This window comes from Panthera uncia, chromosome A2, assembly GCF_023721935.1.
Source record: "Panthera uncia isolate 11264 chromosome A2, Puncia_PCG_1.0, whole genome shotgun sequence".
Classification (NCBI taxonomy): Eukaryota; Metazoa; Chordata; class Mammalia; order Carnivora; family Felidae; genus Panthera; species Panthera uncia.
The window spans coordinates 76,970,956-76,990,406 of NC_064816.1; the positions used below are offsets into that span (position 1 = coordinate 76,970,956).

The window sequence follows — 19,451 nt, forward strand, 5'->3', positions numbered from 1 at the left end:
AGAAAGGATATAAAGTTTAAGACCTGGAAAATGATTTCTGAACTATTTTTTAGATATAAATAGCTGAGGTAAACGTTTTGTAATTCTGTGTAGGCATTTTTCTTTAGACATTCTTCTTTTTTCTTCTTTAAAGAAATAGTTATTCTCTTGCATGTAAGTGAAGATTTCCATTTATTTGCCATTGCTTAATATAGAGAACTTAAATTCTAACAGTGCTACTAAAATTATCTTACCGAGTGGACCTTGAGTACTTCGGTTTTCTTTTTTTTTCATGTTTATTTGGGGGGGGGGGGGGGAGAGAGAGAGAGAGAGAGAGAGAGAGAGAGAGAGAGAGAGAATGAGCGGGGGAGGGGCAGAGAGAGAGGAAGACACAGAATCCGAAGTAGGTTCCAGGCTCTGAGCTTTTAGCACAGAACCCTATGTGGAGCTTGAACTTGTGAACCAGGAGATCATGACCTTGAGCCAAAGTCAGACTCTCAACCAACTGAGCCACCCAGGTGCCCTGAGCACTTCAGTTTTCTAATAACAAGTAATTGTATCATGTGACTTTGTACACAAGTATGAACGTTTTATAATTTTTCAGTTTTTAAATTTTGTGTTTCAGGCTGACAGCGTATTCACAAATTACAAAATATTTTATAAGTTTTCTAAGCTAGTATTTACTATAACGGATCTTTTTAGAATTACTAATGTGGAACAAATGTATTTTCCTGGTGATGGAACACAGAAGAGTGAATAGTGAGTAGTAAGGAGTAAGTTCTATCTAGGAGTTAGGACCTAGACCCTGGTTTTGGATATGCACTGTTTTGACAAATGACTTGGCTAACTCACTGAACATCTAATTACAGCAGCAAAATAGGTGTGATATTCAGGATGTTCAGGACTGAGATGAATGAATTGTCAGTTGTTTTAATATCTGTTTATGTTAAGTCAGAAAAACTTGAAGGAAATGTTCAAAAAATTCATGATCATATCAGCTAAGGTTTTAAGGTAGAGACTGGAAGTTAGAATTGTTAGGGTCTTTGGGGAACAATATACATGTTTTGTTACAAGGAATTTGTAGTACAGAAAGTGTACTGCTGTAAAAATAAAATCCGTGTTCTTTTGTTGTTACAGACAAGCAATCATCTTCTCGGTCCAAAACCATTTCCACTTGACAGGTTATTAGCAATATTGTATAGTATCGTGGATAGCAGGGTTGCTCCAACAGCAAACATCTTTTCCCAGGTAAGCTTACTGATAGGTTATTATCTGTCATCTTTATTTTTATGGAATTCTTCTGGTAGTATAGTTGGTATAGTTCCAAGCATTTAGATTTTTAGTCAGGATATGTTACCGTTTTAACTGTGGAATGAACTTTGTTCTTGGTAAGTACTTGAAAATTCCAAATACAGCATCTTTGAGGATATCCCTGAATATGCTTCTATTTATAGGTATAACTTGATGACAAAAACAACTTGATATTTTTGGATGTTTTCTTTTTTCAATAAAGGAATTTTTTTAGTGTTTATTTTTTAGTAAATAGCAAGCGGGGGAGGGGCAGAGAGTTTGGGAAAAGAGAATCTCAAGCAGGCTCTGTGCTAACAGCCCTGATGTGGGGCTCGAACTCACGAACCGGGAGACCATAACCTGAGCCGAAATCAAGAATTGAATGCTTAACTGACTGAGCCACCCAGACTCCCCTCAGTAAAGGAATTTTTAAATTAAATGATTATAATTATCTTGCTGATTAAATAAATAAGTGGCTTCATGATTAAATTGAAGAATTATAATGTAGAAATATAATCTAATGAAGACAAAATGTTTAAAAACTTATTTGTAAGAAAGTAATCTATGATATCCTTATTCCTCATATATATATCTTATAAATTGACAGAATGATTTAAAAAAAAATGCTTATTTTGAGAGAGAACGAGTGCGAGCATGAGCAGGGGTGGGCAGAGAGAGGAGAGAGAGAATCCCAGGAGGCTCGGTGTTTCAGCACAGATCATGGTGTGGGGGCTCGATCTCATGAACCATGAGATTGTGACCTGAGCTGAGCCACCCACGTGCTCCCACAGTATGATTTAAAAAAAAATAACTTCCCAGAATGGTTAAGTTCTCAGAATTTTCACTAGATGGCAGCAGTAGCATAAAAATATGAAATATGACTTTTTTTTTTTTAAACAAAACAGTCATTAAGGTTTTTATTTCAGTTGACATTTTAAGAAAAACCTATTAAAAATATGGTCACAATAGATTTCTTAATTGGCACATAAAAACAATTCTTACCACATGGTATGAATGACTAGAAAGATAAATGAATGATGTGACTAATATTAATGAAAAGCACTCACCTCAGATTTTGCAATGAGCATTTTGTTTTATGTATGTATATTTAGGTTGAAAAATATGTAACATAATAACATTTATGTTACGGATGGTGGTAACTTTTAAGTTTTCATTTAAAGAAGACTTTGAGAACCAAAAACAGATATGTTCTCGACATTCTGCACCCTGAAGTTAGATAATTTTTGTATGTCAGAATTTATAGAAAATTCTTATCTACATTTATTGTGTCCTTGAAGAAAGGTATTCTAGTTGGTTATTAGGCTATGTAAATAATAGCTTAGCTAGATTGGTAGCCTTAATGCTGTTAATTTTAAAAATCTAATTCAGTTTTAATCTGTATTACAGGGATTTTTTTTCATATATATTTTTAAAAAACTTTGCCTGAAATTACTTTTTAAACTTTTTTTTAATGTTTATTTATTCTTGAGAGAGACAGAGCACAAGCAGTGGAGAGGGAGACAGAGGGAGACACAGAATTTGAAGCAGGCCCAAGGCTCTGAGCTGTCAGCACAGAGCCTGATGTGGGGCTCGAACTCACGAAACATGAGATCATGACCTGAGCCGAAGTCGGACACCTAACCGACTGAGCCACCCAGGCACCCCTGAAATTACTTTTTAATCAGACTTTGCATTTTGTTAATAGCTTTCTACATACACTACATGACATTTATGTTTTGTTTCTGCTCTTGCAATAACTGAAACAGAAAACAGGTATTATGAACTTTTTATAAGGAATTGAGCCTTAGAGAGGTTAAATGATATTCTCAATATGACACAATGAATAGATCTTTGAGAACCAAAGCCTAGAGAAGTGAGGCAGACAGTTCTAAACAGAAAAGGAAGGCATTTGCATCACATGTGATTGTACTTCACAGATGCCCCAAAATTACCTTGTTGGGGAATGGAAAGAAAGATAATAAGTGGGGTTTTTTCCCCCTTCAGAGAACTTGTAATTTATTCTAGGAGGGAAAAAGCATGTACATAACAATAATGCTATAAGACTGTTAAATGGATGCTAGATGGTGCTACTGAGAATTTTAGAGCAGAGAGAGATCACTTTTGGATAGGGCAGGATGAGAGAAAGATCACTTCACAGAAAAGGCACAAAATGGAGCTGGGCTGTGTGCAACGAGTAGGGTTGTTTTTTCTGTAAGGATTTCTAGTTTACATAAGTGATAGGTGTTTATTGTACAAAAATGAGAAAATAAATAAAAAGAAAAAGTAAGAGAGAAAGCGGACATCTTACTTCCAGTGAGTAGCATCCAGTTAGACTAGAGATTTAAGGGGGGGGGGGTGATAGGAGCAAAGGTGTGGGACTAAGAAAAAGCTAGACACGTTCGTGAACTGTGGCATCGGTTTCATTGAAAGTGGATGGTGCTGCATAGTAGCAGTGGTAGTAGTCACTGGAGTTGGGAGCCAGTAGTCTAGTTCTGCCACCACCACACATCGTGCCTTGCTGTTGCTGCCTTATGTATCGTACCTTACGTTGGTAGAGCAGTCTTGCGCATGCTAAGTTAATTGTTATAAAGGAGAAGGAACTGAAGCTCAGAATGCCTAAAAGATCTGCCCAAGATCACACAGCAAGTCACTGGCAGCATCCAGATTTAGATGCAGCTTGTCCCCAGAAGTATGTCTAGGTTTATAGGGATAGACAGTCCAAAGCACCAGGAGGTTGCTGATGTAGAGATTTACTACTCTGAGGCTTTGATCGTAGATAAACAGTGTCACCAGTTTTTATGCTTTCAACAGTGTCTAATGTAATTAAGGCCTAGATGTATCTTTATGTTTTTAAGGAAGTTAATTTATCTTCAACCTTAAACACCTAAACAAATTCTTGTTCTTTATTTTTTCTCACTAGCAGTAATCAAACTGGCAATTTTGTATGTTTAAAACATGGTTTTAAATGAATTTGTGTTCATTGGATGACAGCTCATTTAGGACTTGATCTCAGTGATTCCCATTTGGGATACAAAGGGTGAGGGAACACAGATGGATAGATATAACTAACCCTATTTGCTTGGTCAGTGAAATAGCCAAGAAAGTCAAGTAACATACAAACCCTGTTTAAGAACAAAATGTGGCTGAAATCACATTCAGAAAAAGGGTATTTCTCCTACATGCTTATTTTTTTCCTTCCCATGGATTCCCAGATCCTTTTGTATTTTCTCCTTTTCATTCATCAACTATGCTCTTGCCCATAGGAATCACAGTTTACCTATGCACGTTTAATTTTCTAAATGAAAAAAAAGGGACATTTGTATTGGCATTGCTTACTTGATATGGACACTAGATGGCAATATTGCTGCATTCTAGCTTTAAGATGAACTAGGAAAACCGCTTTGACTCCTTTATATAGTCTTTCATGTTTAGAGAAATCTGTTAATTTCAAAAACTGGTTTATTTGAACAAAAATACAATTGCCTGAAGATGGATAATGAAATATGTGTGTGTGTGCACATATGTGTACACGTTCATGAAAATGTAAAGATTGGTAAAGAATTGTGTTGCATAAGTATTTTCCACTTAGAAGAAAGTTATTTTCTTTTGGCTGTAATGTGTCTATATGAGATGATAATGTATTATTTTTCTACTCCCTTATTCTGTATCCTTTAAGGATTTATTTTATAGTAATGTGCTGTTACATGTTACATAATTATTTAATAACTTTTTACATATGATAAATTGATCAAGGGGCACCTGGGTGGCTCAGTTGGTCTAAGTTCGGCTCAGGTCATGATCTCACAGTTGGTGGGTTTGAGCCCCACATCAGGCTCTGTGCTGTCAGCACAGATCCTGCCTTGGATTCTTTGTTTCCCTCTCTCTGCCCCTCCCATGCTTGTTCTCTCTGTCTCTCTGTCAAAAAAATAAATACAAATTAATTAAAAAAAGGAGAGGCTTGATTCTACTCCTGTTAAAAAAAATTGATCAAATGTGGCATATATGTTCATGATTTCTTGACGTGAAATTTTATTTCCATTGCAAGATTTCAAGTCCAGTTAAATCTAATCTGTAAAAAAGCTATAAAAATAGTAGGTTAAGGAATCTTTAAAGTTGTTAAAATTCCAGTTAAGAATGATAATCAAATTCATAATGGGATTAGTAATAGTAGTACTGTAATTGGTATTCTTCTGAATATGTTCTTTATCAAATTTTAGACAAAATTCTATTCATTAATCTTTTAGTCTCATAACTAGGTAAAATAATATTACCACATTCAACATTTTACAATAGATTAATGCTCAGATTGATCAAATCGAAACATGGTTTTTAAATTTTTCTGAGACTTTCAAATAAGTTTAGGCTTATGCAATTTAATATAATCTTGTAGTCAGGGACGTGGATCATTTAAAAAATTTTCACTGACCTAAAACAAATATATCTCTTATATATGTATCTGAGCTTTGTGAATGGCAAAGCATTAATTCTGATGTTTTCATTCTTTGTCAGTGTGGCTAGAATGGATAAACTATGCCATTTATATACAGGAAGTGGTCAAGGTTATAGGTATTACTTTCAAATTTTAATTTGATTAGATATGTTATTGAAGACCACTTATCTTTAGAATAGATACTACTGAATTGTCTTTTTTTCAGAAGCATATGAAAACCAGTTATGCTTCTTCATCTTCTTTTTCTTTGATGAAGAATGGTAATTTGGAAATTTTTTGCACCGTCTTGTTCAAACTTTTGATATTTCTGTGTCTTCTCTTACTCATCCTTGCCCACCTCCTCCATAGTCTTGTAGTTAGGTGAAGATAGTGGGAATACAGTTCTTTAAGATTGTGGCCATGTGTATCACTTATTTTAAAATATTAAGCCATATTGCCTTCTCTTTTCCCAGAGGATAAATTTGCTGAAGAGTGTATTTCTGAAATTATTGGTATAGGTTTTTAAAGTGACTTTTATAAAGGAAAGTTATATTTAAAAATTTAAGGACATTCAATTATATATATATTATATATTATCATTGATCTTATTTGATCAGTTAGCATTTTGAAAAATTATTTTTAAAGATAGTTCACTGTAATTCCACAATTCAGGAGTTTTAAAATAATATAATTATTATATTGCTATATTATAAGAAACAGTGCACTCTAAATTAATGTCAAGAAATAGCCGAAAGATATGAAAAGGAACATACATTGTTCCTTTAAAAAATAGTTCTAGGGGCACCTGGGTGGCTCAGTCGGTTAAGTGTCTGACTTCTACTCAGGTCATGATCTCCTGGTTCGTGGGTTCGAGCCCTGCATTAGGCTTTGTGCTGACAGCTCAGAGCCTGGAGCCTGCTCCTGATTCTATGTCTCCCTTTCTCTTTGCCCTTCCCCTACTCATGCTCTGTCTCTCAAAAATGAATAAACGTTAAAAAAAATTAAAAATTAAAAATTAAAAAATAATAGTTCTATGTGCCATACTGACAAATTGATTTTTTTTGGTAATTAATATGTAATTTCTGAATGGCTTCCTATTTAGGTGTGCATAATTTGATAAGGAAAAAATTAAATTAAAATGTCCTTATAAATTGGGGCACCTGGATGGCTCAGTCGGTTGGGCGCCTGACTTTGGCTCAGGTCAGGATCTCACAGCCTGTGAGTTCGATCCCCGCGTCGGGCTCTGTGCTGACAGCTCAGAGCCTGGAGCCTGCTTCAGATTCTATGTCTCCCTCTCTGTCTGCCCCTCCCCTACTCATGCTCTGTCTCTGTCTCAAAAATAAATAAAGAAAATTTTTTTTAATGTCCTTATAAATTTATTATCATTTTTAAGAGTATAAAAAAGAAAAATCTTGAGCAAAGTATAACATACAGGTATATTTTTTTAAAAAATACACATTTCCATTTCTACTTTCTCTGCTTTTTGAACTCATGTCATGATGCCTTATACATACTGGAATATATTTGGACTATATTTCTACATCAGTTTAATTTTTTGGTCATGAATCAACTTGATCTTTCCCCACAAAGATTGCATTAATTGCAGTAGCATTTAGATAACTTCATGCTTTCTACTCATTTAGTTGTGGTTTATAAGCTCTACGGGATATATTTAAACTAATAATTTTGATAATTTCCAGATAATTATCAGTCAGAATGCAGAATGATAATTTAGTTATTTTACCTGTGCGAGTTTTCTGAAGCAGAGGCTTCACCTCTAATTTATCATAGCTGGAAGATGTTTTTGCTGTACTTGTTAGGACTGCTAACCTTTATTCAACCAAAGCCAGATTTTTGGCATTTTTCTTCAAATATAGGTAGATGTACAGTAAATTTGTATAATTTCCTGCTTTTTTAAAGCATAGAAGGGATTTTGTTAATATTATTTATTTCAAAAACATTTAAAAATAAAAATTTTAGGGGCGTCTGGGTGGCTCAGTTGGTTCAGCGTCTGACTTTGGCTCAGGTCATGATCTCACTGCTTGTGAGTTCAAGCCCAGCTTCCGGCTCTGTGCTGACAGTTGAGCCTGGAGCCTGCTTTAGATTCTCTGTCTCCCTTTCTTTCTACTCCTCCCCTGCTTGTTCATTCCCTCTCTCTCTCTCTTTCAAAACTAAACATTAAAAAAAAAATTAACAAACGTGTTTGTTGAATCTTTCCTTTTGACATGCCTTGAACTTAGTGTTGTGGAACATGATTGTTTTATACCTGGTCATAATTAAATTTTGCTAATATCAAATTAAATTTAGTTGTAAGTAAATTAGACTCAATTAGTTGTGTTTATTGGTATCAAACAATCCCAATTAAGACTTGAAACTTGTTATGGACAAATAAGCAGTGTATTATATTCGGCTTATTATAAACTAGGTGGCTCTTAAAAAGTCAAATGGGTATATATCAAATGCTTGGTGATTGTAGATTATACTATTACATCTCTCTTTTATATACAATATTTCAAACTATTTTTGTAAACTTTTAACGAAAACTACTTTAACCAAATAAACTGATTTTATAGATTTTACTTATAATTAGAAAACTTCTTTACCTTAAAAAAATTAGTTTGCATATTTTATAATATTATAGTTGTTTGATACATATTTTTACAGGAAAAGTAATAACATTTATTAAATACTAGCTAGTCTCCTAGCATCAGAAATCATAGTTGATGAAATACTATCCCATAGACATACTGATTAGATAAGAATTTGAACCTCATAAACATAAAGAGTAATGTCCTAAAATCTAGCTATAATATATTATGAAGCGAGTTTAAGTGTGATTATTTTCTATTTCTATATATTAAAGGTAGCGAAGAAAACAGACAGTTTTCCTGAAAATAGATTCTCTGCATAGTAGAGTATTAGAAGATATGAAAAGCTATTTTTTGGTGATTTGTCTGTGCTTCATTTGGTTTGTAATCACATTCCAGTGTCTCTGTTATATCCAACTTAAATACTTGATGCTATTAACGTAAATTATATAAATCGCAGAAAATATCTTGAATGCTAACATTTTCTAATAATCTTATTATGTTTTTTTAAACCACAACTGAGATTGTGGGACATTTCATTGCAAACACGGTTAGGAGGCTTACTTAATGTCTGCTTCACTGATGAATATAAGTCAGCAGGGGTGCTGTTTGACTGAGGCAGGCCCTTCTCTAGCCTTGAAGAGCCTGACTGCCATGATGCTTAGTCTCCACTGGTGCAGTAAATTAGATTCTCGAATCCACTACTACCCCTAATGTGGATGTATTACTATTCTGCCATCAAGCCTCTCTGTAGTAGGTGCTTATTTCTGCAGATTTTTAAAAAACTATTTAGGGATGTTTCATATTTCAAAAGAGTCAAGTTACTTTTGTGGTAAAGAATACTAATATAATCATTACCAAAGATTAAAAAAAAAAAAAAGGGCACAGTATATTTTACTCTATTGCCAAGGTTGAATTTCTTGTCATCTGTAAAAGAACAGTGTTTACCCCTACACTACTCTTCTCATGTCTTCCCTAACTCTGGTATTAAATTTCTTCAGTGTAGCTCCTTTGCCTTTGTGAATATATCAGCCCAGCAGTAGGCATTTTTATTGAACTCTAGAAAAATGGAACCATTGCTTAAGGGTGACATGTAAAATACTGCCTAAGGGATAAAAAAAAATGCATAAATTATGCTTTCACCTTTTGAGTAAAATAATATATTGGTACCTTATTTTTGTAGGCAATATTTTATAACTACCTTTCTCAAAGCTTAGTAGTGCCTCTAATAAGTATACCAAATGTATACCCTTTGTTCACATTTTGGGGGCAAATGCATTCAACACCAATAAATTTTATTTGGCTTGGCAGAATTTTTTGCTGAAAACACAAAGGAATGTATGGAAATGTGCCTTCGCATGCCTATTTAAGAGAACCTGTATTGTTAATATAGTGACTATTATAGGCAAATGCATACCTTAATTAGAGCTTTATGACTAGTTTGTCTTAATGAGGAAAGGAGTTTCAATAAGAATAGGTTAGGAGTTAAATGATTTGGAAAAATCTACATCATGGAAATGTGTGCTACATATTAAAATACTTTTACAAAAAGATGATTAGAAGAAGCGTTGGTGCTTAAGGGGTTTTCCAATGAGAAATTGTCTTGATTCCTTGTCAGCTCACAACTAATTAGAGTCTTTGGGAGGACGTTGGCCTCACCTGCCCATACAAAGACATATTTCAGTAGCTGATGCTGCAGAAAAGTCCTTATCCTTTCCCCTAGGTGAGAAATTGGGGTTCTCAGTGCTAAGTCATCCATAGAACCTAATTGTTCCCTCAACTTGGACTCTCTGAATGTGATAGAGTTGAATTCTTAGAATTGAGAGTAGTCATGCCCTATTGATAGTTAGGAATCAGAAAGGGAAATAAACTTACCCTGAACTGTCTTGTCTCCTCCCTTAACTTCAAATGCTGTGTGTCTGCTGACATCTTTTCAGTTCTGTATTTCTAGCCCTTATCCTAGCTCTGGACCCTAATTGCCAACTGAACAGTCATACCTCAATGTGCTGTGGTCATCACACACTGAATGTATCCAAAACAAAAATTATTCCCTAAACCTCTTTCTGTTTTTTCAGTGTTACCTAGATTTCAGAACTAATTATTTATTTATTCAGCCTTTAACAAAGCACATACTTTGTGGTATGCACAATGTTAGGTGCTAGAAACACAAAGATAATATAGGTATTTTTTAGTTCAATGGAGAAATCATCTCTGAATGATTTTGTCTCCATTTACTTGGTCACCAAGTCCAATCTATTTTTCCTCCTAAATACAGATGGTTCTCGGATATATTCCTTTCTTTCCCCATTGCCATGACCTTAAATCTATATTTTCTTTGTCTCCTAGACTATTGCACCATTGTCCTAACTGGTCTCCCTGTCACCAAGTACTTTTGAATTTATCTTCCATACAGTCATCAGTATAAATCTTAAGTAAATTTGATCTTGTTTTTCTGCTTACATTAAAAAAAAATTTTTTTTTAATGTTTTTATTTATTTATTTTGGGAGAGACAGAGCACAAGTGGGAGAGGGCAGAGAAAGAGAGAGGGAGAGGGAGACACAGAATCCAAAGCAGGCTCCAGGCTCCAGGCTCCAGGCTCCAGGCTCCAGGCTCTAGGCTCCGAGCTCCGGGCTGTCAGCACAGAGCCCAATGCTGGGCTCAAACTCATGAGCCGTGAGATCATGACCTGAGCTGAAGTCACACGCTTAACTGACTGAGCCACCCAGGTGCCCCTCTGCTTGTACTGTTTTAAATGAGTTACATTATCTGTAAAATCATTTCTCCATTCCATAGCATTTCCTGTAAGTTTCTTCACAAACTGGCCCCATTTTCTGCCACTTCCTACACCATTCACAGTAAGCTGTTTCCTCTCTGAAAGCACAACCAGTTTTTCCTTTATATTGTTATATGTGCTTTTCCCCTACCACTGCTGAGCTCTCTTTTATGCTTTGTGGTCCACACCCCCCAAATGCCATTTCTCAATTAATCCACATTTTGCCTCCCTCCCTATTCATTCTCTTCTCTATAATCAGATAGTTGTGTTTGTACTTAACCACTCGCATCCCTCTCATAATTGTGTTATTACTATTTTATTATGTGTTTATCTTCTCTGATATCATGAACTCTTTGAGGTTGCAAAGACCTTGTCTTCATTTTTGTGTCTCTCACATAGTGCCTTGAATGTGAGATTCACTCATTGAATGAATGGTTTCCCATTCTCTTAAGCTTGCAGTTATGGTCTTCTTAGAGACTAAAGATTTGCAGTCATTTGTGTGCTGATTAAGTTCTAGGGATTATAGGCATTATCTTTAGTTCCTCTATGTAAAAACGTACATGCCAGTTTTTGTTTATCTGAGCATAATTGGAGACTAATAGTCCACTCCCCACCTTTTTTTTTTTAACTAAAAATTCCAAAGATGAATTTCCAGAGATGATGATTTTAAGTTGAACAGCTTTGACAGCATTTACCTATCGCTTCTATTGCCGCGCTCATCATCTCCACCTCATGTGTGGAGAACTGTCAGTTGAACTCTCTTGATGTATGCCACATGCTCATGAACTATCACGTCACCTGAAATCAGATCAAATGTGCTTGTTGGGTTGTGTGAACCTCATGCATTAACATATCATATGTTAAGTTCTTTTATTTAAATAATTTAATATGTTTCAAGTTATAAAGCTCCTCCAGGACAAACAGGACAGGGTATTTCACAAATCAATTGACATAGATATCAACCTATGAAAGTATAAAAATAATGAGCATGTTAAAAATTAATTACAGTTGTAAATTGATTTCCTTTCGTTGGCAGAGAGAACATAGTTTATTAGCCCAGGAGCAGGTTCACACTGTTTTAACATCAAGCACTTCCAGCTGAAGCTTGTTAGTGACTGCCTCTCAGATTAAGGAAAAAAAAACCTCACTGTGGTACATGAACTCCTCTTGTTAAGACATAAATAATCAGCTCATCCCCTACATGGATGAGAACAAAGAACATAATAGTATACAGAGCAAAGATTAATTAAGTAAATATTGCACGACCCCATTTAAGATGTTAATTAAAAAATATCCAAGTGTAAGGAGGTGTTCACTTTTAATTTTTCTTTGTGAATGCCTCTGTCATGACATAGGTGCTATTCACAGGAGAAAAATACATACTTTGGCACTTGAATTAGGCAGATTGATTATTTTAAGCTAAAGTAAAATAAAATTCTTTGTGGTTAGTATGTTGCTAATGCATGAAAGCTAGGGAAATAACATTCTTTTTTGATCATAAGATGCTTCAGAATTTTAGGGGTTTTGTTCATTAAAATTTTTTTTTTTTAATGTTTATTTTGAGAGAGAGAGAGACAGAGCATGAGCAGGGGAAGAGCAAAGAGAGAGAGAGAGACAGAATCTGAAGGAGGCTCCAGGCTCTGAGCTGTCAGCACAGAGCCCGATGTGGGGCTTGAACTCACAAACTGCGAGATCGTGACCTGAGCCGAAGTCGTATGCTTAACTGACTGAGCCACCCAGATGCCCTTTGTTCATTTTTAAACCAAGGGCTAAAAACCAGAAATTTTATTTTGAGGAAAAACATCGGTGGCAACATATGACTAAAACTTAACACTAATATTAACTAGTTCCCAAAGCTCTTTTTTCTCCTTTTCTCAAGTTATGTCCGTATCTTCAGCTAGATCCTGACTTATAGTATAGTCCCCTCCACCTTTTTTTTTTTTTTAACTTTATTCTGTATTCCTGGCACAAAATCCAAATCCTGACTTGGAAAAACCGACTCCCTAGGCTACTTTCATGTTCATTTGAATTTCATTCATCTAGATTTGAGCTTGACACAATAGACAAGCAGCTGTGGAAGACAGTACATAGTCTCCTAAAATCTGGAAATTATTGGCAAAAGAATATGCTTTAATAGGTAATAGAAACCAAAAAGTGGGGGTAAATGATTTCCATACAAAAATTTAAACTTACTTAAATAATTAAAATGACACTTCTTGAGAATGATTTCAATGTTTCAGGAAACACCTTTCCATTACTTTTGCTTTTTAAAAGTTTAATGTTTATCCTAACTTAATTTTTTCAACTGTTACATGTTTTGTATGATTTAGTGTCATAAATTTTTCTGTAAATGATCTTTAATCCACAAATGTATAAGAAATTTTGCATTGGGATACCGTTTTTAACATTACCTAATTTTAGATTTTAAGAAATCATGCAATTTCCCCACCTTAAATTATCTTTTAAAAATTAAACCTTAAGGGGCTCCTGGGTGGCTTAGTTCGTTGAGCGTCCGACTTTGGCCCAGGCCCTGATCCCGCGCTTCATGGGTTCCAGCCCCGCGTTGGGCTCTGTGCCGATGGCTCAAAGCCTGGAGCCTGTTTCAGATTCTGTGTCTCCCTTTCTCTCTCTCTGCCCCTCCCCCACTCTGTCTCCCGAAACAAATTAAAAAATAAATAAAAATTAAAATTAAACCTTAAAAGCAACGATTTTATATCTAATATAATGTGCAGTCTGATTTATGGAAAGTTAACATTTCATTAGGTTAATAAAGTCCACTTAATATTTTACTTTGGTGAATCACACCCCTCACATCTGATCATTTGTTCACATGTTTGTTGAATAGTAATTCTCAAGGCTGTTACCTGTATCCCTAGGGCAGGACATTTGCCTATGTGGACATATTTCTTTATCCTTTCTGCTACAGTTTCATTAAGGTCTTTGTTTTGTCTGTAGTGGTTTTCCCGCTGGGTTTCTAACTTCTGGCATATTCACAGGACCTCCTTCCAGGGTGTAATGCTTCTAGAGTTATCATTTTACTCCTCTCTTCCATAAAGCTTTCTTGAGTCTATCCCAACAAAGTGACCTCTTCCCTGGGTACTGTAGCTCCCTTTTGGGGGTAGTGTAAGAAATCTTGGCTTTAAATTCAGATGGTATTCAAATTCAGTGGTGCTCTTATAACTGTTAGCTCAGTGACCTTGAACATTTACCTCTTTGAAGTTGTTTCCTCATCTGGAAAAAGAAGTTTATGTATAGTACCTAACTCATGGTGGGATTGTTGTGAGGACTGAAGAAATTAAAGTGCCTACCACAGTGTCTGTATTTATAATCTATCAATGCTGTATCTGATCTGTAGAGCTGGGACTCAGTAGTAGGTTCCAGTCCCCATATCACTAATTACCCATGGTATCTAATATTAACCAGTCCCATGGCTCTCCCCCACCCACCCTCAAGTTTTGTCCATATTCCCTGCTAGATCCTGAAGGAAGAAAGGAATGCCAGGTTACATATGTGTCATTCTCAGGAATTTGGAAGGACTCTAGAAGAAAAGATAAAAGTATTGACTGGGGTCTTTAGTACAGTAGTTAATACTCTTGGCAGACCACCTTGTAATACTCATCAGCACCCAAAGTGAGGCATTATTTTGGCTAAACATTTTTAATATGTTAAAGATTCTTAAGACTTAATATGTTAAAATTCTTAATATGTTAAAGATGCTTAATTTAAAATTTATTTTTGGAACTCTGAAATGTTTTTTTGTAAATCTCCAGCATGGTATAGGTGTTGTATTCTTTTTCACTGGGACTTTTAGAGTAAATAATTTCGAAACATCTGCTAAAGTGCTTCAACATATTTGTTTGGGGTGACTGACCAGGGACTGATAATGTCATTCATCCTTTTATGATGTCTGTTTTCTCATCCGTAAAATGAGGCATTGATCTCCAAAGTTTTCAGTACTGATGGATTAGCTCAGAATTTTATTTTATAGTCATTTTTATATTGAAACATTTTAGTTTTTAATAAGTTTGAAACATTTGGTTTTTATAGCCCCCACATAACTGAAAAACCTTCACAGTTTTAAGATATAGAAATAAAAAGTAAAATTTGGGAAAATGTAAATCCCAACCTGGGATTTGCATAATAATAGTTTTGCTGTTATAATTTTATGTTCTAGAGAAATAAGTTGTACAAGCCACAGGTTTATAGCAACTTTGTGAGGACTTTATGGGCCCAGAGCATGAAACCAGCAGCTTTAAATCCTTTGTTGCTGAACCACAAGTCGTAACTAATCATCTAGCTTTCAATAAGAAAATCTGTAATCTATATGCTTTTTAAAATCAACACAGACTCACCACAGCACCATATCAATGTTGAAATAATTAACATCTCTTACTTGCCCATTTTAAGCAATATTTTATCAAGTTGGTTTAAATCCCTGTAAATATGAGTCAAAAACTGTTTTTATTTCTCTAAGTAGATACCTAGCTTCGTAGGTACTTAAACATTTTGAGAACAGATTTATTCAGGCAATTTATAAAGTCTTTCTCAAAGCTCTCTATATATTGTGTATTTTATCAGTGTATTTATGTATGTACATGTGTTTTTATTGAGGTATAATTGACTACAACATTATCTTAGTCTCACGTGTGGAACACAATGAATTGAGATTTGCATATATTGTGAAATCACTACAGTAAGTCTAGTTAACACTTTTCACCATACATAGTCATAATTTTTTTCTTGTGTATTTATTTTATTGAATCTTCTATATGTATTTTTTTGGAGGTAATTGGGTTATTGTAGATTTGCATGTAATTGTGAGAAATAAAATGGAATCTCTTCTCCTGTGTGCCCTTTATTCAGTTTCCCCCCAAGGTAACATCTTACAGAATTATAGTACCACAACCAGGAGGTTGACATTGATACAATCCACTGATCTTATTCAAATGTCCCACTTTTACAAATATTTATTTTTGTGTATATCTGTGCATACTTGCTTACGTGAAATTTTATCCCATGTGTAGGTTTGTGTATCCACCACCACAATCAAGATACAGACCAGTGACATCACTCCAAAGACCCCTATTTTATAACCACACCTACCTCCTTCCTCCCCCCTCTACCAATCCCTGGCAACCACTAATCTCCATCTCTAAAGTTCTATGAATTCAAGAATTTTTAGAAACAGAATTATATAGTATACTGTTTTGAGATTGGCTTTTTTCACTCAGCATAATTAACTCTTTTGAGATTCATCCAAGTGTTTGCATGTATCATAGTTCATTTTTTTTCTTCATGCTGAGAGGTAGTCCATGATAGGGATGTACCACACTTTAACCATTCACTCATTGAGGGACATGTGGGCTCTTTTCCATTCTTTGTTTTGTTTTGTATAGTTTTGGTTTTGGCTGTTACAAATAAAGCTACTGTGAACATTCACGTACAGGTTTTTGTATGAACATGGAATTCTCTGGGATAAATGCCCAGTGGTGCAATTGCTGATAATCTAATAATTGCATGTTTAGTTTTATAAGTGATATCAGTGTTTTACCACTTCCAGTGAAGCATGGTAACCTTACTTCCAGTTAGACCCCTTTTCTTTCTCCCTTTTAAAATATTACTGTCTTGAGTATCAGGTTGGTGGAATAATTTTTAATCAGAGATGATATAGAACACTCACAAGGAGATGGTCTATTTGATTTATCGTATTTCTGCTCTTTCCATTGTTTTGTCTTATTTCTTGATGCCCAAGGTTCCTTCTTTTATCGTTTCCTTTTTTTGTTTAAAGAACTTACTTTAACCATGATTTAAAGGCAGGTCTGCTAGTGACAGATTCTTTAGTTTTCCCTCATATGAGAAGCTCTTTATTTCCACTTTATTCATGAAGGATAGTTTTTTGAGACATAGAACTCATAATTACCAGTTTTGTGGTGGTAGGATTCCTGTTCCAGTCAGGGAAGAATAGACCTGCCTGGGTAGCTTTCTGTTCTGGATTGGGAATTACGGGGTGCTAGGCCTGGGTTACTTTGTGCTTTTGGGTGGGGAGTCATAGGACTCCCTGCTTTTATATTGTTCCTCTAGTTCTGGGCCCATAAGCAGTCTGCGTTCCCCTTTGCACCTTTCAGAATCCTCCTTTGCTTGCTTCTTATTGTTTCCAGGGTGGATAGTTGTCCAGGGAAAGATAGTAAATATGAATCGATGCCATCTTGTCTGGACCAGAAGTTCTCCTGTATTTTTATTTTTTTATCTTTTCTTTCCAGCCCTACTTTCTAGGCTCTTTGTTAGTATTTGTTTATAAAGTATATTCAATGGTAGGGGCACCTGTATGGCTCAGTCAGTTAAGCATCTGACTCTTGGTTTCGACTCAGGTCATGATCTCTTGGTTCATGGGTTCAAACCCCTTGTTAGTCTCTGCACTGACAGCATGGGACCTGCTTGGGATTCTCCCCTTCTCTGCCCCTCCCCTGCTTGTGCTAACTCACTCTCTCTCTCAAAATAAATAAACTTTAAAAAAAAAAAAAAAATATATATATATATATATTCAAAGGTAATTGCAAAGTTGAGTTGCATGAGAAGCCTACTGTAAATTAGTGCTAAGTTTTTTTTCAGTATCTTCAAATATATTTTACCATTATTATTTAGAAAGTTTGTCTCCAATAAAGATTAAATTCTTTTAAGACATTAATTTTATTCACCGCAGTATATTTCAGTTTATTCTTTGCTAGAAACAGAGCCTTACCCAGAATCACTTCCTGCATTTGGGGCGTTAACAATGGGAATGATTCTAACAACAGGATTGGTTGCTGCAGCAGATAGGAAAGACTCTGGTCCCATCTCTACCTTATGCATGCACGTGCATACACACAAAACTGAGACACTGTAATGCATCTGGTCCCGAGTGCCTTCACTGTCTAGACTTCTGCCATATTCCCACCAGCCATATCAAACCACAGGTATTAATGCCAACCTGGAGGTACGATTTCACTATGTTGTCACGAGCATTTAAACTTGTGCAGGGAAGTAAATCAGTTTTTTCTGTGGTCCTGTTTATCTTTGAATGCATAGTACCTAGAGCAAGTCCTCAAGAGTTTTGTGAATATACAATTAGAAACAAATATTAGATAATTTTTAAGAATTGGCTAGTGGAGAGGAAGGTGGATATTCTTGAACTTTATGTATAGAAATAATTTTCCAAAGTTTCATGTGCTTTTTCCTACAAGTTTTCATTTAGGTATAAGTTCATATGTTTAAGATTCAAAATGTTCACCCCACAAGTTAATCTTTGTACATGATTTTTGTCAGTTTTACTCTAGTAATATTTTAATAAACTGGCAGAGTACTTTTAAATTGTTGGTACATTTGTACACTGCTTTATTTAATGTTCTCTTAAACTCTGTGTGTCTGTTCTTTTTGTTCATATGATAAGGTTACAGAATAAAAAAATCTCTGAAATTAGTAATTTTTAATTTAAAAAAATCACATCCTAATTTAATTGCTTTATTTTGGTTTTGGATTTTTTTGTGTATTAGTTTTTCCTGAATCCTACCTTCCCCTCCTCCCAAAGTTGAGCAGTCATCTTATTAACAGTTTGGAAATACCTTTTGACTGATACATCTTAAAGTGATACTGTTTCCTTTGCACAATTTACATGATTATCCATGGAATTCTGGTAATGATTTTCAGGGGCTCTCTGGTTCAATTTACTGCCTTTGGAAATTTGTTGTAACTAATGTGATAAAAGTAATAAAAGCGTAGGCTATCCGAAAATATTCTTGAAATTCTAACTTAAATAGATTAAAGACAGATTTTTGTGTTTCTTTTGAAAAAATGCATAAGAGTAATTTAGCATACAATTTGAGTTCAAGGATTAAGTATATGAGGGTATTTGAATCATATGAAAGTAGAAGTTATAAGAAATATAAGGAGATGCCACTGGAAGAAAAAGGTAATTAATGTTTTTTTCTATTTTAAAAATACTAAAAAAAACCTGTGTTTAATAATAAGGAAGATTAATGTGTGAGTTTCAAATGGCTATTACTAACCTACTTTAGCAAATGAATCCCTTACAGAAAAATAGAAAAGATTGAAGTTAATGAATATATTTTGCTACAAGAAACTATGTTAACTCTTCTATATATCCATAAAATTTCAGGCCCTTTCTCATCATGATTCCTACCTGCTTCCAAAATAGGAAGGATAACAAGTTTGCCTTGGTTCAGTAATACTTACCCCATCCCTTCATAGTAAAGATCTCAAGTAACTCATCTCATAAGAGATACGAGCACGCAGGGCCTGCATGTTCTCATTATTAAGTGAACCTTTCTTTAAACTGCTTTTAAAATCAGGTTTTATTTGTGTTGATATACCTTTGTGTTTCTTTTTAGTGTTTGA

General features: G+C 34.9%; 1 protein-coding gene across 2 annotated transcripts in view; it reads left to right on the top strand.

The window, feature by feature from the left end:
• Positions 1–19,451, top strand: part of ORC5 (origin recognition complex subunit 5) — a 78,614-nt gene that overhangs the window by 43,943 nt on the left and 15,220 nt on the right. For both annotated transcript variants that reach the window (XM_049641334.1, XM_049641335.1), the window contains exon 12: positions 1,117–1,227. In XM_049641334.1, coding sequence (XP_049497291.1) covers positions 1,117–1,227 — 111 coding nt within the window. The remainder of the gene's footprint in view (positions 1–1,116; positions 1,228–19,451) is intronic.